General features: G+C 42.7%; 1 protein-coding gene across 5 annotated transcripts in view; it reads right to left on the bottom strand.

Annotated features, from left to right (window-relative positions):
* The window catches only part of HTT (huntingtin), a 149,231-nt gene that overhangs the window by 19,368 nt on the left and 102,029 nt on the right, over positions 1-27,834 (bottom strand). For all 5 annotated transcript variants that reach the window (XM_083151753.1, XM_083151766.1, XM_083151758.1 and 2 more), the window contains 12 exons: positions 22,968-23,044; positions 20,760-20,898; positions 13,437-13,559; positions 13,108-13,321; positions 11,839-11,984; positions 11,587-11,764; positions 6,423-6,518; positions 6,069-6,256; positions 4,938-5,064; positions 4,204-4,304; positions 3,604-3,758; positions 1,090-1,229 (listed from right to left, as the gene is read on the bottom strand). In XM_083151753.1, coding sequence (XP_083007879.1) covers positions 1,090-1,229; positions 3,604-3,758; positions 4,204-4,304; positions 4,938-5,064; positions 6,069-6,256; positions 6,423-6,518; positions 11,587-11,764; positions 11,839-11,984; positions 13,108-13,321; positions 13,437-13,559; positions 20,760-20,898; positions 22,968-23,044 — 1,684 coding nt within the window. The remainder of the gene's footprint in view (positions 1-1,089; positions 1,230-3,603; positions 3,759-4,203; positions 4,305-4,937; positions 5,065-6,068; positions 6,257-6,422; positions 6,519-11,586; positions 11,765-11,838; positions 11,985-13,107; positions 13,322-13,436; positions 13,560-20,759; positions 20,899-22,967; positions 23,045-27,834) is intronic.

Genomic DNA, 27,834 nt, shown 5'->3' with positions numbered 1-27,834 from the left:
TGGGCCCAGTACTCCAGGGATAATTCCTAGGCGGATTGTTCTGTGCAGCACGGACATGAAAGCGGTCTGAGTCACAGAACAGAAGCCGGGGTATAACATCGTGTAGGGGAACTGTACCATCTCATTACAGCACAACACCTACAGGGAAGGGAAATAATGGCCAGTAACGGTGAATGTAGAACCATGCAGGGAAAGGAGCTGACAGCCTGTGGTTAAGCATGTACAAAGCTTATTAGCAGTGTGTATTAGAATATGTCTGGCTTTTGAAAGAGAAATGTATTCCTGCCATGACACTTAACATTGATAAGATGAGAAACACCCCATAGCCCCATTAAGATGCATACTTGCTGTATACTTGCATGCGGGGATTTCAGCAAGTATGTATCAATAGGATTTGAAAACATGAGTCTGGAAATCTTCTTGGTCAGTAGCCAGGACAGCGGTTTAACTGTAGTCAATCTTTACTTCTGTTTGTATGGGATGTTCCAAGTTTTTAAGTGATTCTGGCCAATCTGATCACAGCAATAGAGTGCACTGATCCTGACATGATTACAGGAAGGGGATGGAGGCAGCAGGAAGCCACTGACTGGTAGCTATATAGTGGAAGGAGCAGGGTCCCTCGGCAGCACAGAGTGTATCAGGAGAGGAATGATACTGTATGTCAGGGATGACAGGGCTGCATGTGACAGGGACAGTGACATGATGTCAGGAAGGGGATGGAGGCAGCAGGAAGCCACCGACTGGTAGCTATACAATGGAAGTAGCAGATTCCCTCAGCAGCTCAGGGTATTCAAGGAGATGAGTTATGTCTCAAGTGAGGGCAGGTAAAATTATATTTAATTTTATTTAGCTCTTATGATAATTTGAGTGCCACCTTTTGCATTTAGCATCAGTGATTTAGGAGTGCTGGCATTATTTCTTTGTACACTTATATGGATAGTGTGCAGCGGAAGAGTTACATTGTTCTTGGTGGCTTAGGAATTACTGGCATACATTTGGTTTTTCTCAAATTCATACAGTAGCTCAGAGGCCTGTATCTATTCATTAGTTCTGGGGTCCGTTGCATGTAAGAAAGGAAGGGTACTGTACCTGTGGTTGAAGCAGATAAGCAAGGCACGGGGTCCCACGCTTGATAGGCATGATGGGTGGCGATATTGTCCCTTCTAGACACCAATGCTTGGATTTCTTGTTCCACAATCCCTCTTATAACACTCAGCTTCCGGCCAAATCTGGAGGTAACAAATCCAGAACAGCTATTATACAGCTACTACAGTGTAGAAATACAGTTTGGTCCATTCTGTACCCTTCTCCCCTTCCATGCTTAATGGAACAAAACCTTTAATAAAAACTGTTTTGAAAAAAAAAAAAAAAGAAATAGTTTGGTCCATAGATATAGATAAATATATATATATATATATATATATATATATATATATATATATATATTTATATTATATTATATTATGGACACAGACACAATTTTTGTCATTTTAATAGTTCACCAAGTTACTGTTATATACCGAATATGATTTTAATTGTCAGCTTGTATTGAGAGCATTGAAATCCAATTTTTATTTTTTTTTAGGGTCCAAAAGTAATTAGCCAATTGACTCATAAGCAGTTTCATAGACAGGTTTTTGTTATTTGCTATTGGTGTAACCAAAAACATGTGGTCAAAGAAGATCTCTTTCAAAATGTTTTTATTTGACTTAATATTTTAAGTACAGTAGAAATATCTATCACAACTAGGAAGCCCGCTCGAAGTAAATGCTTCGATCGCTAGTCCGCTACCTTGTGATTGCCTCTGTGTTTGTGCATGTGTCAGAGAGAAAGAAGTACTGTAGTTTCACTCACTACATACAGATAGTGGTAGATGCTCAATTAGTTCAGTAATACTACTCAGGTGCATGAGGAAGGGGTTAATACTAAGTAAAAAAATACATTGTTTCCCCCAGCTCACTGAATAGTATTAGTAACCAATCGTGAACACTACATGATAATAGAATTCAGAGATATTGGTTATATCTCTGAATTTTATTATCATGAAGTGTTCAACATTGGTTATTAATACTATTTAGTGAGCTGGGGGGGAAACAATGTATCTTTTTAGTTTCACTCAACAGATGGCAGTGTTTCGGAGACACACAAAAGGACAATAAATATATATATATATATATATATATATATATATATGGTGTTTCTAGCACAGGTCTGGTTTGCATATCAGTGCTGATATACAGACCACACTGTGCTAGAAGGACTACAGCAGACAGCGACACCCCAGGCAGGGAACAGGAACTGCATGGGTTTTCAAAGATAGCGGGTAGTAGAGACATACGATTGTAATATCAAATAGATACAATACATTTGTAAAGCGGAAGAGTTGTTCAACGTACAACGTTTGTATATGAGAAATATGGTTAGAATTGTATGAAAGATGGCCTGTATTGCAACTTGAGTTATAGGTGAAATGTGTTAAATAGAGAGCATATGATCTGGAAGGGGGTGTGTATTGTTTTGTTTAATTAAAAAGCGGTTACAGAGTAAGATGTACATGGACACCAATGAAGTGCCACACTTATGTCAACATTTACATGTGTTGACCTTTATGTGTCTATTTTTTCTTGTGGGAGGGGGGTGCCGCGAATAACGGGAGGGGGTCGCGGTTATGTTTTGCCGTGAATCGCGGGAAGGGGGGTCGCGGAAGGGGGGGGGGGTCGCTCACCTGGTGGCTGTGGAGTTGGGGCACCCTCTGCAACATGGGGAGGCAGAGGGTGTCTGGCACTATGGGCTCACTGGGCTGGTTCTCTGTCATGTGAGTCAGAGGCTCCACCCAGCGTTAGAGACACACTCACGCACCTTGAGTGACAGATGTAGCCAAATATATAAGAATATATATATGTGTGTATGTATATGTATGTGTGTGTGTGTGTGTGTGTGTGTGTGTGTGTGTGTGTGTGTGTGTGTGTGTGTGTGTATGTATGTATGTATGTATATATAGCATGGTGTGGCTGGCACTCGATTCCAAATAAATCTCTCAGGGCCCAGTGCCTTCAGTATTGGAGCAGCATGTGCTGACCCAAATATAAATAACTGGGTTCACAGCGGCACTCGGGACTTAACCATACAAAGAAAACTCACATAGCCATTCAAGGTGTGGTTGACGTTTCAGCCCTTCCGGGCTTTTTTATGTAAGCTGTTTTGTATACATATATATACACACACACACGTCGCCCTAATGCTTCTGTCAACCTTATGACCCCTGTCACCTTCAGTCATGTCAACCTAACACCTAGAATTACACTCTGCTCAGATGCACAATGACCCAAAAGACGCTGAAAAGGCAGCCCAGGGGTTTTCTAAAAGATTGCCATATTCTGCAAATTTAACTTTTGAATTGTCCAATTACATTTGAGACCCTGAAAACGGTGGCTGTGTAAAAAAAAAAAAAAAAAAAGCGGTTGCAATTACTTAACGTTTCATACAATATTTTAGTTCAACCCCCTGAATTAAAGCTGAAAGTCTGCACTTTAATTGTATTTCCATTGGCTCACTTCACGTACGTTGTGGTGAGTGATAATCAGTTGGCATAGAAATTCCTACCTGGTGTCAAGTGACTTCAAAGTCTTGTTTCGTGGCTGCTGTTCCAGGCAGCTGATGGCTGGATTGCCGGCGGATGGGATGGTCATGGCGCTCAGAACCAGGGACGTAATGGCTTGAACCGCAAGGACATTTATTTGAGTTCTCTCCGTGTCTTCCTGTAGCCAATTACAATACATTCTTTTAAAGGGAAAGTCCATCTCCGGCTCTTCATTATTACAAGAGCATTGATCATACAAAGGGACACCCCCACTCACACACCGCGATCCCCCTCGTGGCTGCGAATGGATGATTTGCATAATCATCCATTCACAGCCGAGGAGAAATCATTCCACGGTCGGTGACCATCGAATAACTTCTTCAGCGCTCACAGATCAGAGACACCTATATGATGTCTCTGTTGTCTGAGTGCCCTGTGCGGGAAGCAGATGGGCAACTGACCTCCGATGAGGTCAGCTGCCCGCCCCCTGCACCAGCGTCACCGGGGGATTACCACAGGGACGGCCAGCGTTTTCATGGTAACATTCCCCCACCCCACCCCCCCGCCGCACTGCTGTTACAGCATGAAGATGAATTACTCTATGCACATTTGTAGGACCATACCTCTTGCTGGCTTTCCTCCTGGCCCATTGCTATAGGCTGCGTCACCAGGACTCCAAGCAGGGTAGCCCAGGTCTCCTCAAACTGGGTGCGACTGGTCCATCCTACATTTCAGGTGGGATCAGGCAGGAGAATACACATGTGAAGAATACACAGACATCCAACAGCACAATAAGGTCATCTAATTATAACTGAAATGGATCATGGTGTTAACGCAAATGTAAAGCAGGGACAGAAGGGAAAAATAAGAGCAGAGGTGCCCTATGTGCAGCCTCCTCTTCTCACCTAGGGGCAGATGTATTAAGCCTGGAGAAGAGGTAAAGTGGAGATAGAGTGTAAGGAGATAAAGCACCAGCCAATGAACAGTGTTTGAAAATGACAGTTGGGAGTTGATTGGCTGGTGCTTTATCTCTTCTCCAGGATTAATACATCTGCCCATTGTCTACAGTGCATACGCAAATGTTCGAGAACACGCCATATTCCTGGGGATTCTCTGCTCTGCATGCACTAATCTTCTTTGGTTGGGGTGAACTTGGCGGTAGACTATGGGTGCAGGATTACCATTGTGCCAACCCCCCTCCCCTACACAGTAATGCATGGACCGGGTTATCGGTGCTCTCGAATCAGTGGGGGCAAGCAACCCTAGTTCATATGGCCGTTGAATTTAAATTCTCAAAGAGGATTATATGAAACACTATGCATATATTGTATAAGATACAAGGAACTGCAAACCTTACCTAATGTGTTGATGCGATAGATAAATTCTTTAAATACTTCTTTTTCTTGTAAGAACTCAACAGGAATTTCAGGAAGTGACGTTCCAAATTCTCCCCCTGCCTTAGGGGACCAGCCAAGCTTCCACACCTAAGACAGGTAAGCAATGATAGACCCACACAGCCCAGCAATGTCGTCAACACTGGAACTTACATTTTAGAAATATTTTGGTACTTGTTTAGTTTCACGGCGGCAGGTATACCGCATGCGATGCGCCGTGAACGAGCACCAATATTTTTAAATGTATATTTTTTTTAATTTAAACATTTAAAAAAGAGAAATTTTAGCAAATAAACTGGAAAACGGTTTCTAGCGACAGATACGTCACTGCATAGAGCACTACATCCTTTGTGCTGAGAAATAGCATTTTGTTGTGACATTAATGTTGGAAATATCTATTCAGTGGTGCCTCCTAATTGTAAGTACAAGTTGGTGCTCTAGAAATACAGGGTGCAGGCAGTAATGCCAGATCGTCCTACTCTGAGGACACGGATGTTTTGCCTATTGTACATTAAGGATTATTTTGCATTATCCAACAATAAAACCCAATCTAGAAATAAAGACTACTAATTACAGTTGAACCAACGATCCAACAGGTCATCTCTTATGTCATCTTGTAGCTTCCTCGGGAATAATAGTCTGGATGGATGAAATATAGGCAATACAATTTTTTATTCATTACTTAGTGTTCATCCTAGCACTCTGCATCTTTCAACACCCGTGCAGTTCCTCTTTCCTGCCTGGGGTGTCGCTCTCTGCTGTGGTGCTGCAAAGGTCTGGTCCGCATATCATTGCTGAAATACAGGCCATACTGTGCTAGAAGCACCATAACAGAGAGCAACAGCCCCAGGCAGGGAAGGGGAACTGCACAGGTTTTGGAAGACGCAGGGTGCTAGAATGAACACTAAGGACCCCCGGAAGGCAGCGTGGCCGCAAACCCGTAATAACAGCCACGTACAGCTGCGTTAAGTCCCCGGCACCTATGTACCAGTTGTACAGCGCACCGCCTGGGTGTGGCCAGCATCCAGAGCCAGCTCTCCATCTGACAGCCAGTAAGATCATTTTATTGTTGTAGAATAGCAGGATGTACTCACCAATGGGGGTACTCTGGTGTAGCTGTTGACTATAGGTAATCTAGCTAGACTTATGATTATGTTTCTGAAAACTGGACTAAGAAAGGCCGCTATGTTGCTGTTCTTCTTGTGCCCGTAAGACAGAACGGTCAGCAGAGAATCCACCATCTCAGACATCATCACGCAGACAGCCTTGATAGCTGCTGCACCTAGGAGAAAACAGATGCATATATATCATGTAACTTGCCACCTTCTAACCATGCAGGCATAAGAATGGAGCGCAGAGTGCCGCAATGATGTCACTGACACCTGGCGGATTGGTGGGCAGCATCCCTGCCTCATTCATGTGTAGATACATTCTCGCAGTTACTGTACCTAGAACTCCAGGGTCCTCATCCGCAGACGGGTCGTCTGATAAGCAATTTTTTTTCCTCTCTGGGCTCAGAAGTTGTTCCCCGGGTTCCACCGCAACTAAAACACACAATTACTAAATAAGGACTCATGAAGCATCTCAAATCCCTTCACTAACAACAGATAAAGCAACCAGGTATAGTTATCGGTCATTTACCTACATTTACCACACCCAACCCCCACTGTGACATGAACCAATACTGGACTTCCCTAATCATCAAACCTAGAACTGCAAGCACTTTGCCTTCTGGTGTTGCTGAGCTTTGGGGGCTTTTTGTAATTTGCTAACAGAAATAAAATCCCATAGAGATTACAGTGCCACCCGATGGTTTCTTGGTAGTACCAGGAAGGCGGGATGGCCATCAACGCTTACAAGCCATCGATGGTTAGGAGTGAAATTTTTTTCGCCTTTCTTTTAAGTGGCTGCCGACACACAAAGCATAGCCCTGCCTCCACCCGATGCAGCTACGAAGACCCACCCCTAGGCACTGATTGGCCTGCAGTGCAGTAAGTCATAGAGCAGGGATAACCATTGGTAAGTGAAGCCATTGATTGTTTCCCTGTGAATGGTTTTATACAACCATCGATGGCATGTCCAAACTATGGCGCTGTTCTGAAACTACACATCCCAGCATGCCTTGCCATATTTTTAGCATTCCCTGATAGCAAAACTTTGGCAAGGCATGATGGGACTTATAGTTTCACAACAGCTGGAGGGCCACAGTTTGGACATGCCTGATATACTGTATACATCATCCTTTAACAAGTGGCAGCCATGAAGTGGGCGGAACCATCACAAATTCACAAAAAAACTAAAAGGGGTAAATGTAGTAAGATGGGAGTCCTATTGACTATTGTAAATTGGATGCTGCCCATATCAACCAATCAGATTCTATCTTTTATCTTCTTGAACGTGCTAAATAGATAAGAGGTAGAATCTGATTAGTTGCTATGGGCAACATCCCATCTTCAACAGAACTCCCGAATTCACAGTGTAAAAATAAGGACAAAGTAACCCCCCAAACCCACCCTGCATACCAACCCAAACACAGGCACTCCTATACACAAACATTCAAAACAACTCCACAAACTACCCCCTAATGCCTCAAAAAACCCAACTTACAATTATGAAATTAACAAACTAAGAAAATGAAGAGAATACAAAGCAAAAAAACACATATAACACAGGGAACCCAGTACCATAGCCTAAAGCACATGGTGGCCTGACCAAAAGGATATATGCGATCAATGTGGGAGACCCCAGCAAACGGCTGGGGAACAGTAATAAGTGCAACATAGTACCCCTACAGCTATAATGATAGATGGTACAGTAATGACAAACAGCAACAGATATCGCATATCATAGCTATAGCATACAAAATAAATGTACGCGGTGTGTTGGAGAAACAGCAACTAATACCCCTTCCAGACAGAAAAGTCTAAAAATCCCGGCAAATACACGGCATTTCAAATGCCGTGTCATTTTGCCGGGAGCAGCCTGAACACAGAAGAACAAATTACTGGGTTGAAAATTTCTACCCAGTAATTTGCTGAATAACATAGGTATTTCTTCTGTGTGAAAGGGTCAACACGGGTCATAAATCCCATGTTCTCGACCCTGGTCAATTTCAGGGTCGGAGACACGGGATTTACGGCACGGGTGTGCCCTTTCACACAGAAAAAGGACCCGTGTTATTCACAAAATGACCGGGTGGAACTGCTTCACCCGGCAATTTTGTTTTCTGTCTGAAAGGGGTATTAGTAGGGAGATAACGGATTATGGACATTAGTCCTCAGGGCAGTGTGGCCCGCTGGGCCGGCTGCAAATTGATCCATGCAGAGGCCGATTGTGGTGAGTTGAAGAAGTGAGTACGATTGCCGGAAATCACTCCCAATCAACTCTTTGTCCACCACGTTCCAGAAGACCCTTAAGCCTTGCCAGACGTAAAACAGCATGCCGGTCCGTATAATGCTATAAATGTCTGGGGGTTCACTCCAGGGGCAGAGGGCAAGTAGGCACTCTGTGGGCCCGTTCCACTGCAAACTGAGGAGTAAAGGCATCTTTCCCAAATAAAGACAGCAACCATGATTCAAGAAATTGCTCAGGTTCTGATCCTTCAGTCTTCTCAGGTAGGCCTACGAAACAAACATTGTTCCTCCTTAGTCCCCTTTTCATTTTTAGAAGCTTTACTAAAACCTTCTGGGACGCGCTGGGTCACCATGGCAACGCGTCATACTCCCGGAGGAGGTGGGAGTGACAAGCGATCCGCGCTTCCCGTTGAGAGGCAGAAGTCGGGAACCTGGACGGAAAGGCGGCGGGAAACGCTTCAGGTATAAAAAGGTATGTGTTGTACAATATATGTTTGATACTGTACTGCCTGACGACGGGCCTAAGGGGCCCGAAATGTTGCAAATGTGCCCCTAAGTGTTTGTGAAATTTTTCAAAGCAAGCGAGTGCTGGTGTTCATTTATATATATCTAAAACCTTCCTATTTAGGTTTCCAAACTCTGAGCCACCGAGTGCTGAAGGCTGGAGGCTGGCTGTTCCACACATTGTCCACCTCCACTGCATATAGGTGACATGTGGTATTAAAGACTATCCATATATGAATGTAAAGATCAGCGCTTTGTAAATCCCTCTATTAGCATATAAATGAAATGATTGCATCTGCTGTTGAACCCCCCATTAATGTTAATGTATGATACAGGAACAGTAAACACTCAATGCACTTTAATACTCCTAGATCTAGAAGGTGAAAATCCTTTTTGTCATGTCTTTGAATTAAACATGGCAAATCCATGGGCAGAGATCTCCCGCTAGCATTAGTTCACGCTCCGCTGGCATGCGTATAACAATCTATACGTCGTGCTGCAAACCAGCCGGGCTCCTTCTCGCTGCAGCCTAGTCAACGCATCCGTAATACGGCAACAAATGTAACAGAATGGACTACGGGGAGAGAAGCCAGACAGAGCGTGGGAACCACGCTGTGCTGTAACAAATCAGAAATCAGTCCGAATACGTTTTCTATAGAGTGAGAGAATTAAGGTTTTATAGCCGCTATTAGGAAAGCTTTGGAGAAATGATGGATGGTTGAAGTGTGCGGTAGATGCTGACCTATGGCTTTTATAACTACAGGGAAGTGTTAAGGTGCCCATACACTAGTAAGATTTATCTTCAGATCTGGCTGGTTGTAACAAAAACATGGTTATGGAGGAGTGACAGTTTGTCAGTTTTCCAGCATTTCCAAGCAAATGGTCAACTGTCATTTGCTCTCATCCATAACCATGTTTTTGTTCCAACCAGCCAGATCTGAAGATAAATCTGCATGTGTATGGCCACCTTTAGTGTCTTCCCAATGGGTTCTAGGTGCTAGATTAAGGGCCCGTGGAGAGAATGAAGGAGAGTGGGTGGGATTCAATTGCTTATTTAGGGTGTTCTAAAGAGAAGCTATGACTTTGTTGTATCCACAATGGTTGGTTTCGTTCTCCAATACTGATGATCTAGTGACAACCATGAAGCTCCATGACGCTGATAAAAAGAATGGTTGACCAAGTTGGGGTTGGGGTAAATTCACCCTAAGACACTGGTAAGGTGCCCATACACTAGTAAGATTTATCTTCAGATCTGGCTGGTTGGAACAAAAACATGGTTATGGATGAGTGACAGTTTGGCAGTTTTCCAGCATTTCCAAGCAAATGGTCAACTGTCATTTGCTCTCATCCATAACCATGTTTTTGTTCCAACCAGCCAGGTCTGAAGATAAATCTGCTTGTGTATGGGCACCTTTAGGCTTTCTTTGTGATCATAAATGGTCTTTGCTCCTTGAGCAGCGTTGCCTCCATCCACCAATGCAGGTAAAGCGGTAGCCGGCAGTTAGTCTGACATCCATGTACACTAACATTATGAGCCCCATGCAAATTAAGAAGGAAGTGATAATACCGGAGTCGTCTGAGACTCTCCTGTCGCTCAAGGCTTGGGATATGAAATCCGAGCAATCCGCAAGCAGAGACCACCGATGCAGAGGTAACCACCGGCGAGGGTGCAGCCAAATAACCGCTGAAGCGGTAATCATTAGGAATAGATCATCTTGGATCAGGCTGTCCAGGCAGATAATACCAGACCCCTATATGCTGTGAGTCACAATCAATTTACTGCAGGATGGGGATACATTTTTAGCATCTCTAAAGTACCAAAGCCTGTATGTACGCCCTGTATCGCCATGGCCCTATGAGAAATAGACCACCACCATTATGCAAGACCATTTTAAGAGCAAATGATCGCTTTTTTTCTGTAAAATTATTTCCTTCATGTCTTTGATTCTTTGAGATGCAAGGAATAGAACATAATTAAACACCCAGCTCTTCTCCCATTTCCCCGCTAGTACCGCCGGTGTACGTATGTAGTGCCTACATGCTCTGCCAGAGCCACAGCATCCAGACCTTCTGTACCAATAACAGATATACTGAGCTCCCAGCTGTACATTGTACATAGAACAGCATGAATAAGTACAGGATATTAACCACATTACATTAGGTATACGGGCGTTACTGATGACTACGTATATTTTATTTTAGCTACAGATAATAGCAGGGAATTAAGGATGACCGTAGTGACGCGGCTTTATTAAGAAGGGAGATTTTCCCATATAGTCATACTAGGTAAAAAGGTATAAATGGATTTATAACGTAATTTTGCACAGTGCAAGCAATTACCACTTCTGCTTCTTACTCAGATAACTATTCTGTAATATGATCATTATAAAGCCAGTGTCAGCCCTGCCCACCACGTGCGCTATTGGATCATGTGACCTCAGTCTGACCGAATGAACACAAGAAGTGCTCTGAGCCTAGTTATACACAATCTAAATACACAAACTGAAGAGGCAAGAACCGAGAGGCAAAGGAAAGTCCAAAATGACATAAACAAATAGCTAGATGCTGGGAAGCACCAACTATTTATCAACAAGACCCAACAGCACTCTGAGAACTTGTGTCGCCTCTATATGGAAGTTGGTTATGTAAAAGGAGGATGATCCTTCAACTTTCAAACTTTCTCCTCCTTGCCCAGCTGACCGACAGAGATATGGGATCTCTAGTATTCTACAAAGAGATCACAATGACCACTTACCTGCTTCTATAATGAAGCGTATGCAGGTGATGAGGGAGCAGGCCTGTGTCTTATACTCCGCGGAAGACAGAAGATTCCACAGGCTGGGCTGCTGGAGAGCCAGGCAGCAGCAATCCAGCACCGCCTGGAGATCCACGCTCAGCGGGATCTGCTCGTGTACAAAGTGCCAGGAGACAGCCTGCAGACAGAGATTCCATCAGCTGTGCTACTGCTGCCTGTTTATACACAGACAGTGTTTTACTGGTGACTTACCTCCACTGACATCACCACAAACTTGACAATGTCTGCCTGTTTCTCCGGAGTCATGTGAAAAGCTGGAGGTAGTTTCGGTAGAGACAGCATGTACTGGGACATGCTGCGGCAGAGGGTGACGAGAGAGTAGTATACCTCGGGGTCACCTAAACCAAACAACATAAGGTCACTACAGATGTTGCACTTCCAGACGTACAGAAAAAGGTGATTGTCAAACAGGAAAAGCACAGCATCCCTACAGCGTCTGTGCAGCGTGAGACATATTAGCGCTGTGCTGCAGGAGGTTGTGAGCGATTGCAGCCGCGGCCCTCCGGATAGTGGGTACAGGCGTATACTTGCACCTGCAAATCTCAGATGGAGCCACAATGCGTACGCAACGCAGCAAGGATGAAACGGATGTTCTGCTACATTACATGGTTGTCATGCAAGGGTAAGGGTCATTGGGTTGACCCTATTTACAGTAGGTCGACATGCATTGACTGAAGGTCGAGACCTGAAATAGGTCCAAAAGACTAAGGTCAACAGGGTTGGTGGCCGACAATGGCAAGGCCGACAGTCAAAATGTCGACATGAGTTTTTCGCCCCGAATGGACACCGTCAAAGTGTACCGCTGTGTTCGCCATGCTTCGGACACTATGTTATTCGCCCACCATGACATAGGGGATGGTAGGGCATGAAATAACGCCTGTCGGCACATGTCGGTTCCAAATAATACTCACGTTGACCTTTTTAACTTTTGACCTTGCCATTGTCGACCTAATGTTTGTATCAACCTTTGATCCCTGTCAACAGTAGTCATGTCAACTTATTTCAGGTATTGACCCAAGTCTCATTGACCCAATGCCTGTCGACATAAATAGGGTCAACCCAGTGAGGGAATCCCGTCATTACACCATATTTATAAGCACTTATGAACAATTCCCCCCCAGGAACCGTAGTAAGAGATAAAGTGGAGAGCGATAAACTACCAGCCAATCATCTCATGTGGTTTTTGTAGCAAAGACTGTAAATGGCAGATACAGCCTGATTGGCGGAACGCTTAAGCTCTCTCCAAGCTATGATCCATCCCCCCACTTGTGTTAGATAGCTCTAAACATTTGAACACAGAGTTCTGTGGGATAGATTTGCCGCATGTTCTATGTTACTCATACAGCTACGCACACGGCGGCTACTCATACCAAGGCCACCAATGCATCTCACCATCCCGTGTGCACAGCAGGGAGCGTCTGATAGCAATATCATCTGACAATTATATTAGTGATTGGTTACCTATCACCATGGTCAGCTTGTCCCAGTAGGAGTCCTTCTCCGTGGGTTGCAGAAGCTGGAGGAGCTGATGATTGGCTGGAAGCTGCTGTACAGTCTGCGACATGAGATCCAGAACCACCGACCTTGTTGCCTCAAAGAAAGTGCTGTCCTGATCTCCTAACATCTGGTTCACCCCCAGGGCTAAGCAAGGAGCCAGCAGGCTCAGGTTAAACTCCTAGACGAGAAAGGAAAAAGATCACCTAGGTCTATTCTATTACCAACCTAAATCTGCAGAGAATGTGGGACAAAGAGCGGCTGAACAAGTCCTAGAGAACCCATGTTCCTCATACCTTGCTGGCCATGAAGGAGAGGCGCTCAGATGGAGGGATTCTATCCACCAATTCTGCTCCTTCCAGCAGCGCAGAATCAGAGTGTGCATAGCACTGAGAGCGTACCAGAGACACATACCAGTCCTACAATAACAAGAGAGAGAACACAACTGGTGGGTTCAATCTACCATCCAACAGATTATAAGATTGTCATTACTCTATTCATGAACAGATGTGATTGCAGGTCTACCATTTAGTGTAGTATGTAGAGTAATCCAGATGGTTTAAGCCCAACACTGATGTCTACCGATCGGCAAATGCGCTTGTGCCCCAAAGCCACAGCATTAGGGTGGCCAATACCGGGATCGGCGGGATACTGGGATTTGGCCCCCAAAACGCCGGGATTTCAATCCCGGGATTGGAGTTTCCAATCCCGGGATTTCTGGATTAGACTGCGCATGCGCAGTCTAATTCCGGCAGCGTCTGAGCACTTGCTCAGACGCCGCCCGGCTTCTCCCATACCCGGCAGTGCAGCACTACTCAGCGTGACGAGGTCAGAGGTCACGCTGCGCAGGGCACAGCCCGCATCAGCTAGAGGTCCGCCCACCCAGCCTTCCCGGCTCACGGCCTCCCAGCCTACCAACCCGGCGGCAACCCAGCCAGCAGCCCTCCTGCCCGCCCACTCAGCATACCCGGCTCCAAGCCACCCAATCAGCCCGGCCGCACACTCCGCAAGTGTAAGTAAATAGTGGGCGGCCAGGGCGTTTTTTATTATTAGGGATGCCAATCCCGGTATTGAGCGTTTTTCAATCCCGAATCCCGGGATTGAAAAAATGCCCTGGGATTGGCATCCCTACACAGCATGTTTCGACGACCTTTCTAAATAGCAGGGGTGTGTTGCCTCAGTTTTGTAGGCTTGCCAAGGCCAAAGTCTGCGTCTTGTGATGCAGAGTTCATGGCCCCCGAATGTCAGGACGATACAACCATCCTGAGTCACCTGAAGGTTGCTCAGATGGTCAAAGTTCACGCACGTGAGGGGGGCAGGATCGACGGTCGCAGCAGTGACTCACACAAGCATGTACAGAACACCGGAGAAGAAAGAGTTGTGCCGGCGCTGGCTGTTTTAGGAATAATGCAATGCACGGTTCTCAGAACAACAATATAACAATTTATTGATAACAATATTATAACAATATAAGAAGTATAAAAAGTATAAAAAGGTGAATCTCTTTAGTACTGAAGAAATTGAAGCTAGTTATCACGAGGATAATCAGATATTTAAGCTGAGTTAGCTTAGAGTTCAATTTGTGAATAAGAGAATTTGAGCTGTATATTACCATCCCATTGGCCTGATTTGGATGGCCTGATGCTGTGACACGATGTCCAAACAGATGTCCTATAATTTCAAGGACTCAGGATTCCCACTAGTGTCCTCTTGTATATATCTGGATCATTTAGGGATCATGCAGTTATCCCACAGTTGAAGCAGTCCAGGAAAAAACGAGGGTCTTTTGGGGAGAGATGGACGGGTCACTTGGCAGAGAGGATGATGGCAAAGGAACAGCGGTATTCACAGGTGCTCATTCACAGGTGCTCAACGCGTTTCCCCGGGTATCACCGGCTTCATCAGGAGCAAGTATGTTTGTGATGGGTTCAGGACATGATTTTATACCTGATAGCTAATCAACTATGAGATTCACCTGCGTGCATAATTGAATACTAAAAACATTTCTATCATGAGAACCGTGTTTTTCAGTATTAGACATAGTAATCATATTTCTAATGGAGGCAGTCATATAACTAAAAGAGTATTTTACATATCAGAAATCATTTTTTATAATAAGAAAGGGAAAACAGGGAGGTCCCTTTGTTGGGTCACATGACCCACAATTTAGTCCAACCAGCCCTCCAAACATTTTTGATCTTTTTGTGGAGTTAAATAGATTTATACGTACTCTATGCAGAAAACGTTTTTTTGCACAGAAAGAACTAACCTTAAGAAAAGATGATTCAATTCCAATCATCCTTGACCAGACAGATGTCACAACCCTATTACAATTAGAGGAATTATGGGAATCAAACAATACAGAACCCACTAAAATACAAATTTACAATCTCCAGAAACCAAATATTACTCATTTTCGTAATAAGTCCGAATTTTTTCCTATCAGTGCCAAAAGCTCGAGTATTGAATCATTTTACAAAATAACCCTTGAAGACTTCAAAGAACTCTGTTTTAAAGAAAACACAAAACAATATAAAACTTCTAATTTAAACCAAAAAGAAAAAAATGCCCTAAAAAATCTACAACAAGATAAACAAATAATTGTAAAAGAAGCCGATAAGGGGGGGGGGGGGGGGGTTGTTATTATGAGTAGACAATACTATCTTGAAGAGGCATACAGACAACTATATGATACTAAATTTTATTCTCTCTTGACAAAGGATCCGACAGATGCTTTTTTGAATGAACTTAAAACAATGTTAGACAAAGCAGTTATATCGGGAGTCACGTCCAAGGAAGAATACAAATTTCTCCTACCCACACACCCCATCACGCCCACTTTTTATTTTTTACCTAAAATTCACAAATCCCTCACTGCACCTCCTGGGCGCCCTATAGTTTCTGGTATTAGTTCTATCACAGCCAACCTCTCCCATTATGTTGATTTTCATCTGCAGCCCTATGTTCCGACTCTCAGATCATATATCAAAGACACCCGAGATTTACTTAATAAAATCCAAAACATCGAATGGAAGGACAGTTATGCCTTCTTAACACTAGATGTCAGTGCTCTGTACACCCACATCCCACACAAATTGGGATGTGAGGTAGTGCAGAGAAGATTAGAAATGGATGCCGATCTGGAGTCGGAACATAGGGACTTTATTATCAATAGTATTTCCTTTATTCTTTCACACAATTATTTTACGTTTCATGGTGAATATTTTTTACAGGTGATGGGGACGGCCATGGGGACCAGATTTGCGCCCAGCTATGCAAACCTATACATGGGGGAGGTGGAGGAGGCCCATGTGTGGGGGAGCAGCTGGGCGCGGAGTCTGGTCTACTATGGCCGTTATATTGATGATCTTATTATAATTTGGGATGGGGATTTCACATCTGCCACTAATTTTGTTAATTCTCTTAATCTTAATGATTATAATTTGTCCTTCACACACACTTTCAGTGAGTCATTTGTTAACTTCTTGGACGTGACTCTCGAGATTAAAAACAACAGAATTATTTCTTCAAATTATGTTAAACCTGTCAACACCAACTCCTATGTTCATTTTAAGAGTGGTCATTATATGCCATGGAAGGCCAGTATTCCAAAGGGCCAGTTTATGCGCCTTCGGCGCAATTGTACAGAAACTGACCAATTTTTGAAACAAGCAAATGCTCTGTCTGAATCCTTTCGAGAGAGGGAATACCCAGAATATCTGTTAGAGGAAGGCTTACAAAAGACACTCTTACTTAATAGAGAAGATCTACTCAAACAAAATAATACTCAAAAATCCGCTAAAGAAAAAGAAAGCTCAAATAAAACTCCCTCAGAACCAACAGAGAGAGATCTAGCTTTTATTAGTAAATTCAATAATTGTGCAGGAGACATTAAAAATATAATCATGAGAAATTACATCAAGATAAAATACTAACCAAAATCATTCCTCAGAAACCAAAAATAATATATAAAAAGAACAGAACCTTGAAAACCATCTTAGCACCCAGCCATTTACAGAAAGAGATTACCCTAGGCCCCCCAAAAAAGACCTGTGACCATTTAACATGGCTCCCAGAAAAACCAAAAGGTATTTTTAAATGTGGGAAAAACAAATGCACGATGTGCAAACACATTAAAAAATCTTCTACTGTACAAACCCCCCCTGATTTTTTGTCTCATGTACCCAGATCATTTATGAACTGTGACTCCACATATATGATATATCTTTTAAAATGCGGATGTAACCTCCCCTATATCGGAAGAACTACAAGATGTTTACGCACAAGATTCATGGAGCATAGACGTAACATCTTGAAGAGCTTCTTACAACACAGTGTATCTAGACACTATAAAAATTATCATAATGCTAACCCAGCCTGTTTATCTATTACAGGCTTAGAACATATTGTTCACACTCCGAGAGGTGGTGATCGATTTAATTTATTGTGTAAGAGAGAGATTTTTTGGACACTGAAATTCAATTCATTACATCCAGATGGATTGAATGAAACAATTGAATTAAACACTGTATTGTGATACTGTACACTACCAGCCTTTTTTTTTTTTTTTTTTTCCCCTTTTCATTCATTTATTCATTTATTATTATTTTTTATTTATTTATTTATTTATATATTATATCATTGTCATTATTGGTATCAATCATTTATATATTAATATTATTTTAATAAAAATTCCCTTATTCCTGATGACTTATATGGACCCATCTACTGAATATTTATTGATTATATTTCATGTCTTTTCTGTATGTTATCATATTATATATATTTTATATATTATGTATTTATGTTTGATTAGCAAATAACTTCATTACCCTATGCATTTTATTTATTTATTTATTTTTTGCCTTTTTTGCCTGTTCAATCCAAAATGACCATTATAAACGAAAGATGATTTATAATATTTTTATTACTTTGCTATTCTGTATACTGCTTTTGTTTGAATTCATCCGTTGATTCGTGCCAATTGGATCCAGATTTGAATATATGCTCCCTGGTCAGATCTTTCGAGATCAGACTTTTGGGCGTTGCTATGACAACGCGATACTCCGTCCGGACCCCGCCTCCCTGCCGTGGAGCATCACACGTTGTGTGATGTAATGACGTCGTCTTCCCCGGCAGACGAGTGCGGCAACGGATGCATATCCTGTTGCCGAGCACGACGCGAATCACGTAATGCATCACGTGACCGCGTCTGTTGCTCGGCAACGCATCTGTTGTGCCCGGAACTCCGTGTGTGGATAGCCGCCAACGTAGCTGATACCGGCAATCGGCTCGTGACGGCTGTACGCCGCGGAGACCTCTGTGGCACAACCAGGGAAGCAGTTTCTAAAATGTGTAAGTAAACACTTTGACCATATTCCTTTACCCGAAAACGGAATTAATTACTGTGGGTCATGTGACCCAACAAAGGGACCTCCCTGTTTTCCCTTTCTTATTATAAAAAATGATTTCTGATATGTAAAATACTCTTTTAGTTATATGACTGCCTCCATTAGAAATATGATTACTATGTCTAATACTGAAAAACACGGTTCTCATGATAGAAATGTTTTTAGTATTCAATTATGCACGCAGGTGAATCTCATAGTTGATTAGCTATCAGGTATAAAATCATGTCCTGAACCCATCACAAACATACTTGCTCCTGATGAAGCCGGTGATACCCGGGGAAACGCGTTGAGCACCTGTGAATGAGCACCTGTGAATACCGCTGTTCCTTTGCCATCATCCTCTCTGCCAAGTGACCCGTCCATCTCTCCCCAAAAGACCCTCGTTTTTTCCTGGACTGCTTCAACTGTGGGATAACTGCATGATCCCTAAATGATCCAGATATATACAAGAGGACACTAGTGGGAATCCTGAGTCCTTGAAATTATAGGACATCTGTTTGGACATCGTGTCACAGCATCAGGCCATCCAAATCAGGCCAATGGGATGGTAATATACAGCTCAAATTCTCTTATTCACAAATTGAACTCTAAGCTAACTCAGCTTAAATATCTGATTATCCCCGTGATAACTAGCTTCAATTTCTTCAGTACTAAAGAGATTCACCTTTTTATACTTTTTATACTTCTTATATTGTTATAATATTGTTATCAATAAATTGTTATATTGTTGTTCTGAGAACCGTGCATTGCATTATTCCTAAAACAGCCAGCGCCGGCACAACTCTTTCTTCTCCTTTGCATAACTATTTGGGTCTGACAACCCAAGTGCCGGCAGCTGTTGATAGCGCACCACACACTATCCAATTTTTTATGTACAGAACACCGCAAGATGCCTCCTGCAGCATTAACCTATTTTATGCACCGACTCTTCCCATCCGGCCTGATGGAGCTTGAGAGGTGCAGCAAAGAGGAATGGCCGAAACTGCCCAAATATAGGTGCGCCAAGCTTCTGGCATCATATTCAAAAATACTTGAGGCTGTAACTGCTGCCAAAGGTGCATCAACAAAGTACCGAGCAAAGAATTATGTACATGTGATCTTAGTTTTTTTATTTTTAATAAACTTGCAAAAAATCTCCCAAAAACTTTTTCCGTTTGTCATTATGGGGTATTGTGTGCAGAATTTGAGTGAATTTTTTAAAATTTATTCTATTTTGGAATAAGGCTGTAACATAACAAAATGTGGAAAAGTGAGAAGCGCTGTGAATACTTTGCGGATGGACTGTATATAGAAGCATTAAGGAATGCAGTGATGGAACATTCTATTTTAGGTGTACTTGCTAAACAGATATACATGACCCCATAACTTACCCCCTTCTTTTTGAGCGCACAGGAGATTATTCTGACATGCATCAGCCTAAGGGCCAGATGCACTAAGCTCCAAAAGTGATAAAATGGAGAGTAATAAACAACCAGTCTATGACATGGCAGGTAGGAGCTGATTGGCTGGCTGTTTATCACTCTCCATTTTATCACTATTGAAGCTTAGTGCATCTGGCCCTATTTCTCCTGAGTAAGGTTTTTTTTTTTTTTTAAAGCCCAGCTATGTTGTGGAACTGAAGAATTTTATATTTATTTAGGCATCAACAAATGTTCCTTAAAAATTATGGAGGGTAACAAAGAAAAAAGTAAGGAGGCCTGGGGTACAAGGCCTGTTAGGTGGACATACTTCTTCAAAGTACTAACTGTCCTTGTCACCCCATACATAGCAGAGGCTTAAGGGCCCCATACATCAGCAATCACAATTTATGGATTTCCAGATACAGGGATTTTTTGGCCAGATAAATGGATTTTACAATCTATATCTATCTGACTTTGCCCACACATTACAGATTTATTTCAGTGATCTGCAGATTTTTCCATCTAAAGATTGCATCTTCATATCTGGAAATTGCCCAATCGATTGTCATTTCAGCTGTTCATAATGTAATGAAGACGACGAATTGGGAATGCCCACATATATAAAAAAGATCTGCAGATAATACCAGATTATTAAACATGTTTAAAAACCTGATTAAGCAATCGATTGGCGATTTTGATTGGGATTGCCAAAAGGGGGAGCCCACACATCTAAAATTAATTGTGGCAATCATCTCCATATCTGAAAATTGTCACAATTAATTGCTGATGTATGGGGCCCTTTACTCACCTCATCAGGGTCCAACGTCTCCAGCCGTGGCTGATTTTCCCCGTCCAGCGGGTGAGAGGTTACTAACGGAGAAGGGCTGACTGTATCCAGTGCCACAGTAGCCCGAAATCTGTCCAGCAGAGAATATAGTCTTTGGTGCCTATAAGAGCAGATAAGTCAATTAGACAATGGCCATGAAACTGCAACATACTGCTCTCTAGAGCTCCATTTGCACAGTGCTACGCACCATACTCTGGAGTTAAGTGACTGCAGCTATGAGGATTCCCTTATTATGTCAGCTGTTTGGACAGGGGGCTGCTGGCAACATCTCAATGGCAAACTCTTAATGAGATGCGAAAATGTGATTTTTGCGATTTTTAGGCAAAAAACGTCCGAAATCGCACATTTTCCCGAATTCGCATATTTAATGAGTTGCGAAAAATGGCAAAAACGGCGGATTTTGTCGCAAAAATCGCACATTCTGAAGTGCGATTTTTAGAACCACCGGACATCACATCCAGATATTTTCGCATTGAAAAAGTATACAAAATATTTAATGAGATGCAAAAATTGGAAAATGTTACTAAAAATCGCCACACATGCAGCCCAGGTTCGGACATGCGAATTGGCCAGAACCCTGCACAGATCATTGAGATCTGTGCATGGTTCTGTCTTAAAAAATGTGTAAATTGTAAAGTGTAATTTTTTTTTTTTTAAATGGTGCGAGGTCCCCCCTCCTGAGCATAACCAGCCGTGGGCTCATTGAGCCAGACCTGGTTCCAAAAATACGGGGGACAATAAGCGTAGGGGTCTCACGTATTTCTGAAACCAGCCCCGGACTCTTGGACTGGTCCTGGTTCCAAAAATACGGGGGGACATAAAATGTGGGGGTCCGCCGCATTTTGAAACCAGCACAGGGTTCCAACAACCCGCGGTGTCATGCCACAGCCGGGGGACACTTTTTACATAAGGTCCCCTGGCCGTACCATGAGCACCGGTTCTGGTCAGCCTTGGACGGGGTACCTGGAGGCATGACACCGTTGGCTGTTGGAGCCCGGTGCTGGTTTAAAAATGCGGCGGACCCCCAGATTTTTTGTTCCCCGTATTTTTGGAACCAGGAGTGGTCCAAGAGTCCGGGGCTAATTTTAGAAATACGGGGACCCCTACGCTTTTTGTCCCCCGTCAAATTTTGCCTAAAAAAAAAAACGCAAATTTTCAGGACTCAAAATCACCAATTATAGCGCTTTTTTTTTTACCCGGAACACGCATCTCACTAAATATGCGAATTCGCGGCAAAAAAAAAGCGATTATAAAAAGTGCGATAATGGGTGATTTTGGAAGTGACTAAAAATCGCATTCTATTAAATATCCCCCTACATCTCTTTCTCACACATGCACAAACACAGAAGGTAGCAGACTAGCTTTCAAAGCTTTTGCTTTGAGCGGGCTTACTAGTGAATCATCATGACACTATAGACACTGCTCTGGGTAAACACTTAAATATTTATCAGCTATGAGACTAACTACCTAGAGGTTATTTGGGCAGAATGGAATATGATCAGCTTGCTTGGAGAGACGGGTGTTCAGGGAAGGATTGGAGACTAGAGGAGACTTATTGTGTGTGGGAGTACATTCCACAGAGAGAGTGCAACCCGAAGAAAGTCCTGCAAATCGTGAATGGGAGCAAATAATGATAAAAGTAAAGGGGCCTACACATGGGGAGATTATCGTTCTGAGCGATGCTAGATCTCTCAGCACACATCGCTGCACAGCGCTGAGCGATTGTCAGGACCAGTGTTCTCTGGTGAGAACACTGGTTCTGACATCGGCGATTATAGATTTATCCAGCATCCTGAATATTAACTGCGAGAACAATAGCAATGTGCGGGGGCACGCATCACTATCGCTATGGCCCTACACACAGAGCAATGTAGGGGGATTTTCTAAGCTATCTAGTGAGATCGCATAGAAATAGCCCGGGGATCGCTACATGCTGGCGCCCCATTAGATCTTGTGAGGAGGTCGGGAGGGGAGATATTTTGAGATAAGAGAAGCACATTGGTGTGTTTAGTAGATGGCCTCGTGTGTGATTAAAAAATGTCTAATATTCAATACAGGGGACCAATAGAGGGACTGACTAAGCGCATCCGCAGATTAAGGTCTTTTGCGGAATATTACCTGTAATAATTCGAATGTGTTTGTTTGTAAGTAAAGGATGTAGACCGTTACCTCTGTGCTAATCCACTGCCCTGCAGATACTCCTGTATTCTGTCCAACTCCTCTCTAGGCAGCTGAGAATTGGTATTCTGGAGAGAACAAGCAGAAATGGCGCGGCATCACATACTGTAACATCCATGGCCTTACATCTGTCACTAGTCTTTACATCTGGGCACGGAGAACAAATACAGTATTTCGGATTTCTTTCTTTGCAATTAGCACAACCCCAGAAAAAGGGCTTCAATGATTTATAACCTGCCAAAGGTATACCGGAACACCAGATATACATTATATTTCTTAACTGAAGGAGTAATGACAGGAGCAATACAATGCTGGTGCGATTTACTCTTCAACCTTCAGCTTTTCTGTAACGAGGAGGGGACTAGAGACCACAACAGGCGTTCTATTTCTTTAGTAAATCTAATGCAAATGGAACATAAATGATAACTACATCTTGATACATTTTACATGGCTTGCTTGGAACTTTTCCAGGATCGTTAAAGTACTGTAAATCCCTATACAGACCTGTCCTCATGCATCTAGACCAGGGGTGGCCAAACCAGTCCTCCAGATCTACCAACGGCGCATGTTTTCAAAATCCCCTATCTGGTGCACAGCTGCAGTCATTACTGTCACATGACCCTGACCCAAATCCCCTAGCTGGTGCACAGCTGTAGTCATTACTAACTGTCACATGACCGAAATCCCCTAGCTGGTGCACAGGTGTAGTCATTACTAACTGTCACATGACCCAAATCTTTTAGCTGGTGCACAGCTGTAGTCATTACTAACTGTCACATGACCCAAATCTTTTAGCTGGTGCACAGCTGTAGTCATTAATAACTGTCACATTTTCAAAACCTGCTGCATTCATTCCTACTATAGAACCACAGGTGGCCTGACATACATGGACTGTTGGTAGATCTTGAGGACAGGTTTGGCCACCCCTGTGTCGCATGAGTAGCGCCGAACAATTCTTGCGCTGCCTATCTGATCTAATTTCTTTTCCCTCAGTACTTTGTGGTCAGTCCTATAATGTATTTGGCAAAGAGTGTTCTACATTTTCTGGACCAATGGGCGCTGGAGGGTAGTATACACAAATTCAACGATGTTTCTCTCCCGTATAGATAGTATGGGGGAAAAGAATACAAAACAGTGTATCAGAAATGTTGCAGTCTGATAATCAAAAAAGTGGGGTTCACGATGAGGGTAACCATAAGCGTACCATCACTCACTATAAGAGAGGTATAGACGTGCCCGTAAAGGTTTCTTTATTAGGGGTTCACCTCACGTGCGGTTACAAGAGCAAATGGATGCGTACCGTACTCACAAGGGTATACGTAAATGCAGACGCATCAAGGTATCTTTCACTTTCAGAAGGTGGGAATACTCTCATGTAGGTATCAAACCTCCATATAAATGGATATAAAAACAAGAGAGCCCACTTTCAAAGATACGCAAATTTTATTCTGAACGGATAGACAAAAGTAACTGGGATAAGCTGGATGGAACACAAAACACGGTACCTTGAGGCTGGGGTATTGGCCTTATACCCCAGTCTATCACCGTCTGTCAGCATACAATCCCAGTCAAATTAACAGCAAAGTCCGCTCCTCTCCTGCCAACGCGTTTCGACAGAGGACCTGTCTTCTTCAAGGCTTGGAGAGGAGTGATCATAAGCACATATTTATACCCATGCACATTGAGTTAATTGGGTATACTTCCGCCGGAAGTAATCATAGGGCGGAAGTATCCATGAATGAATTCTAAGTTACATTTAGGCTTGTAAATAAGCAGGACTAAATCAATTCAAGTGGGACAGTGAACATAACCTGCTTATCTTGCAGGAAAGTTCAATTTAGCAATGTTCCCGCTGTTAGAAAGTGGATATCGGGTCTCCGTTATCAGTGGAACGCATAGTTCCGGACCCGTGACACGCATGACTGCTTCCGCAGTGTGTCACTTCCGGAAGCCGTCTGCTTACTTGTACATTCAAATGAAGCGTATCCCCTTAGGGATGCTAGGACGCCGTCCCGTGACGCGCTGTGACGTCAGGACGGCGATGTGCGTCTAATGGAACGCACAGACATTAAGTATATGGACCGCACAGAGTCACGCTGTAGGGGCCTGATTCCGCGCTGTCTAGCGGGGCCCGAAGTAATGGATTATATCAAGAGGGGCCTGATTCCGCGCTATCTAGCGGGGCTAAAGTGACACAGTGCCTTAGTATATAAATTGCTAGTGGATAAAAATATAAAGTGTCCAATTGCTTCTTAAAGTGACGTGTGCATGGGAAAAATATGACTTTTACAAGATACATAAAAATACAATTTTATAAAAATAACAATTAAAATAATTCAGAGAATATAAAGATATAAAAAGGCTTAAAAACTCATTAAAACTCATAAAAACCACTTAAGCTCAAAATCTGCATTCAGACCATGAGGGGCCAAAGAATTAAGGTCATATATCCACCTCATTTCCTTTTTAGCCAGATTTTGTTCTTTATTTTTATATCTCCAATTGTCTTTAACAAGTTCGAGACCCCAAAAACCTTTTATGTGGTTGGGGGAACATTGATGGAGTTCTTTAAAGTGTAAAGAAAAAGGGTGATCTGGATTGCCCTTTTTTATGTTCCGAATGTGTTCGGACCACCGGATTTTTAAAGTTCTGGTGGTCTTTCCCACATATAGTTTGTCACAGGAACACATAATAGCATAAATTGCATATTTTGAATTACATGTCATAAAGTGGTTTAATTTGAACTGGTGGTTGTTCAACATGAGTTCAACCGTTTTTTTAGCAGTGTTGGTGCAAGACTTGCACATGGCGCAATCTCCACACCGGTGAAACCCTTTATTTCTAATGATGCCACCTAGTGGTTTCTCTATGAAAGCACTTGAAACCAGCTTATCTTTAATGCTAGGCGCTCTTTTATAAATGAATTTGGGTTTATTTGGTAAAATCTCTGATAAAATAGGATCACGTAAAAGCAGGTTCCAATTTTGATTAAAAATCTTCTCTATTTGGCGGTGGTGACTGCTGTAGTTAGAAATGAAGGCAAGGCTGGCCCCAGTTTCTTTGGTCTCCTTGGGCTTGTTTTCTAGGAGACTCTCTCTGGGGATCATGTCAACTTCTTCTATAGCTTTAGCTAATAATGCTGGCTTATAACCCTTATGGAGGAATTTTGATTTAAGGGTCTGAACGCTCCTGTCATATTCTTCAGGCTTGGAGCAGTTGCGCTTCATCCTAATAAATTGCCCCTTGGGAACATTAGTCAACCAGCGACTCAAATGGTTGCTTTTGCTATCAATATAGGTATTTGAGTCTGACGGTTTGGTGTACACCGACGTTTGTAATGTGTTGTTCTCCACATAAATGTTTAGATCCAAGAAATTGATGCTGGATTTGCTAATGGCAAATGTAAGTTTTATATTCAATAAATTAGTGTTTAAAAAACTACAAAATTCATTGAGCAAAGATTCCTCACCACGCCAAATAAATAAAATATCATCAATGTAGCGCCACCACTGGACCAGGTTCGCACCCCACTCATGGCCAGACCATACCATGGTGTCCTCCCATCTGGCCATGAAGATATTTGCATAACTGGGGGCGAACCTGGTCCCCATGGCGGTGCCAACCTGCTGAAGATAGAAGGAACCATCGAAGTTAAAATAATTATTGGTTAAAATAAACGAAATTCCTTCCAGTATAAAAGTTTGTAGATTGATCTCCATTAAGGTGCTATCTAGTGTCTGTTTTATTGCACTCAAACCATCCTCATGTTTAATAATAGTGTACAGGGATGTCACATCTGCTGTCACCAGAAACAGAGATTCATCCCATGTGACTTCTTTGATCTTATTCAATACATCCTTCGTGTCTTTTAGATGAGACCTGTTATTGCACACTAAAGGTTGGAGATGGTGGTCAATAAAAAAGGAAAGGTTGGAGGTAATGGAATTAGTCCCCGCTATAATGGGACGTCCGGGCGGATTAGTTACATCCTTGTGTACCTTTGGTAAAAGGTATATCACCGGTACTGTAAACTCATCTACCACCAAAAACTCTGAAATATCTTTATCAATAGTACTTAAATCGGAGTATTTGTCAATCCGCAATAACAGGTCTCATCTAAAAGACACGAAGGATGTATTGAATAAGATCAAAGAAGTCACATGGGATGAATCTCTGTTTCTGGTGACAGCAGATGTGACATCCCTGTACACTATTATTAAACATGAGGATGGTTTGAGTGCAATAAAACAGACACTAGATAGCACCTTAATGGAGATCAATCTACAAACTTTTATACTGGAAGGAATTTCGTTTATTTTAACCAATAATTATTTTAACTTCGATGGTTCCTTCTATCTTCAGCAGGTTGGCACCGCCATGGGGACCAGGTTCGCCCCCAGTTATGCAAATATCTTCATGGCCAGATGGGAGGACACCATGGTATGGTCTGGCCATGAGTGGGGTGCGAACCTGGTCCAGTGGTGGCGCTACATTGATGATATTTTATTTATTTGGCGTGGTGAGGAATCTTTGCTCAATGAATTTTGTAGTTTTTTAAACACTAATTTATTGAATATAAAACTTACATTTGCCATTAGCAAATCCAGCATCAATTTCTTGGATCTAAACATTTATGTGGAGAACAACACATTACAAACGTCGGTGTACACCAAACCGTCAGACTCAAATACCTATATTGATAGCAAAAGCAACCATTTGAGTCGCTGGTTGACTAATGTTCCCAAGGGGCAATTTATTAGGATGAAGCGCAACTGCTCCAAGCCTGAAGAATATGACAGGAGCGTTCAGACCCTTAAATCAAAATTCCTCCATAAGGGTTATAAGCCAGCATTATTAG

The sequence above is a fragment of the Crinia signifera genome, chromosome 1, assembly GCF_055691185.1.
Source record: "Crinia signifera chromosome 1, ASM5569118v1, whole genome shotgun sequence".
Taxonomy (NCBI): Eukaryota; Metazoa; Chordata; class Amphibia; order Anura; family Myobatrachidae; genus Crinia; species Crinia signifera.
The sequence above is the reverse complement of the archived record's forward strand: the minus strand, read 5'-3'. Positions and strand labels throughout refer to the sequence as shown.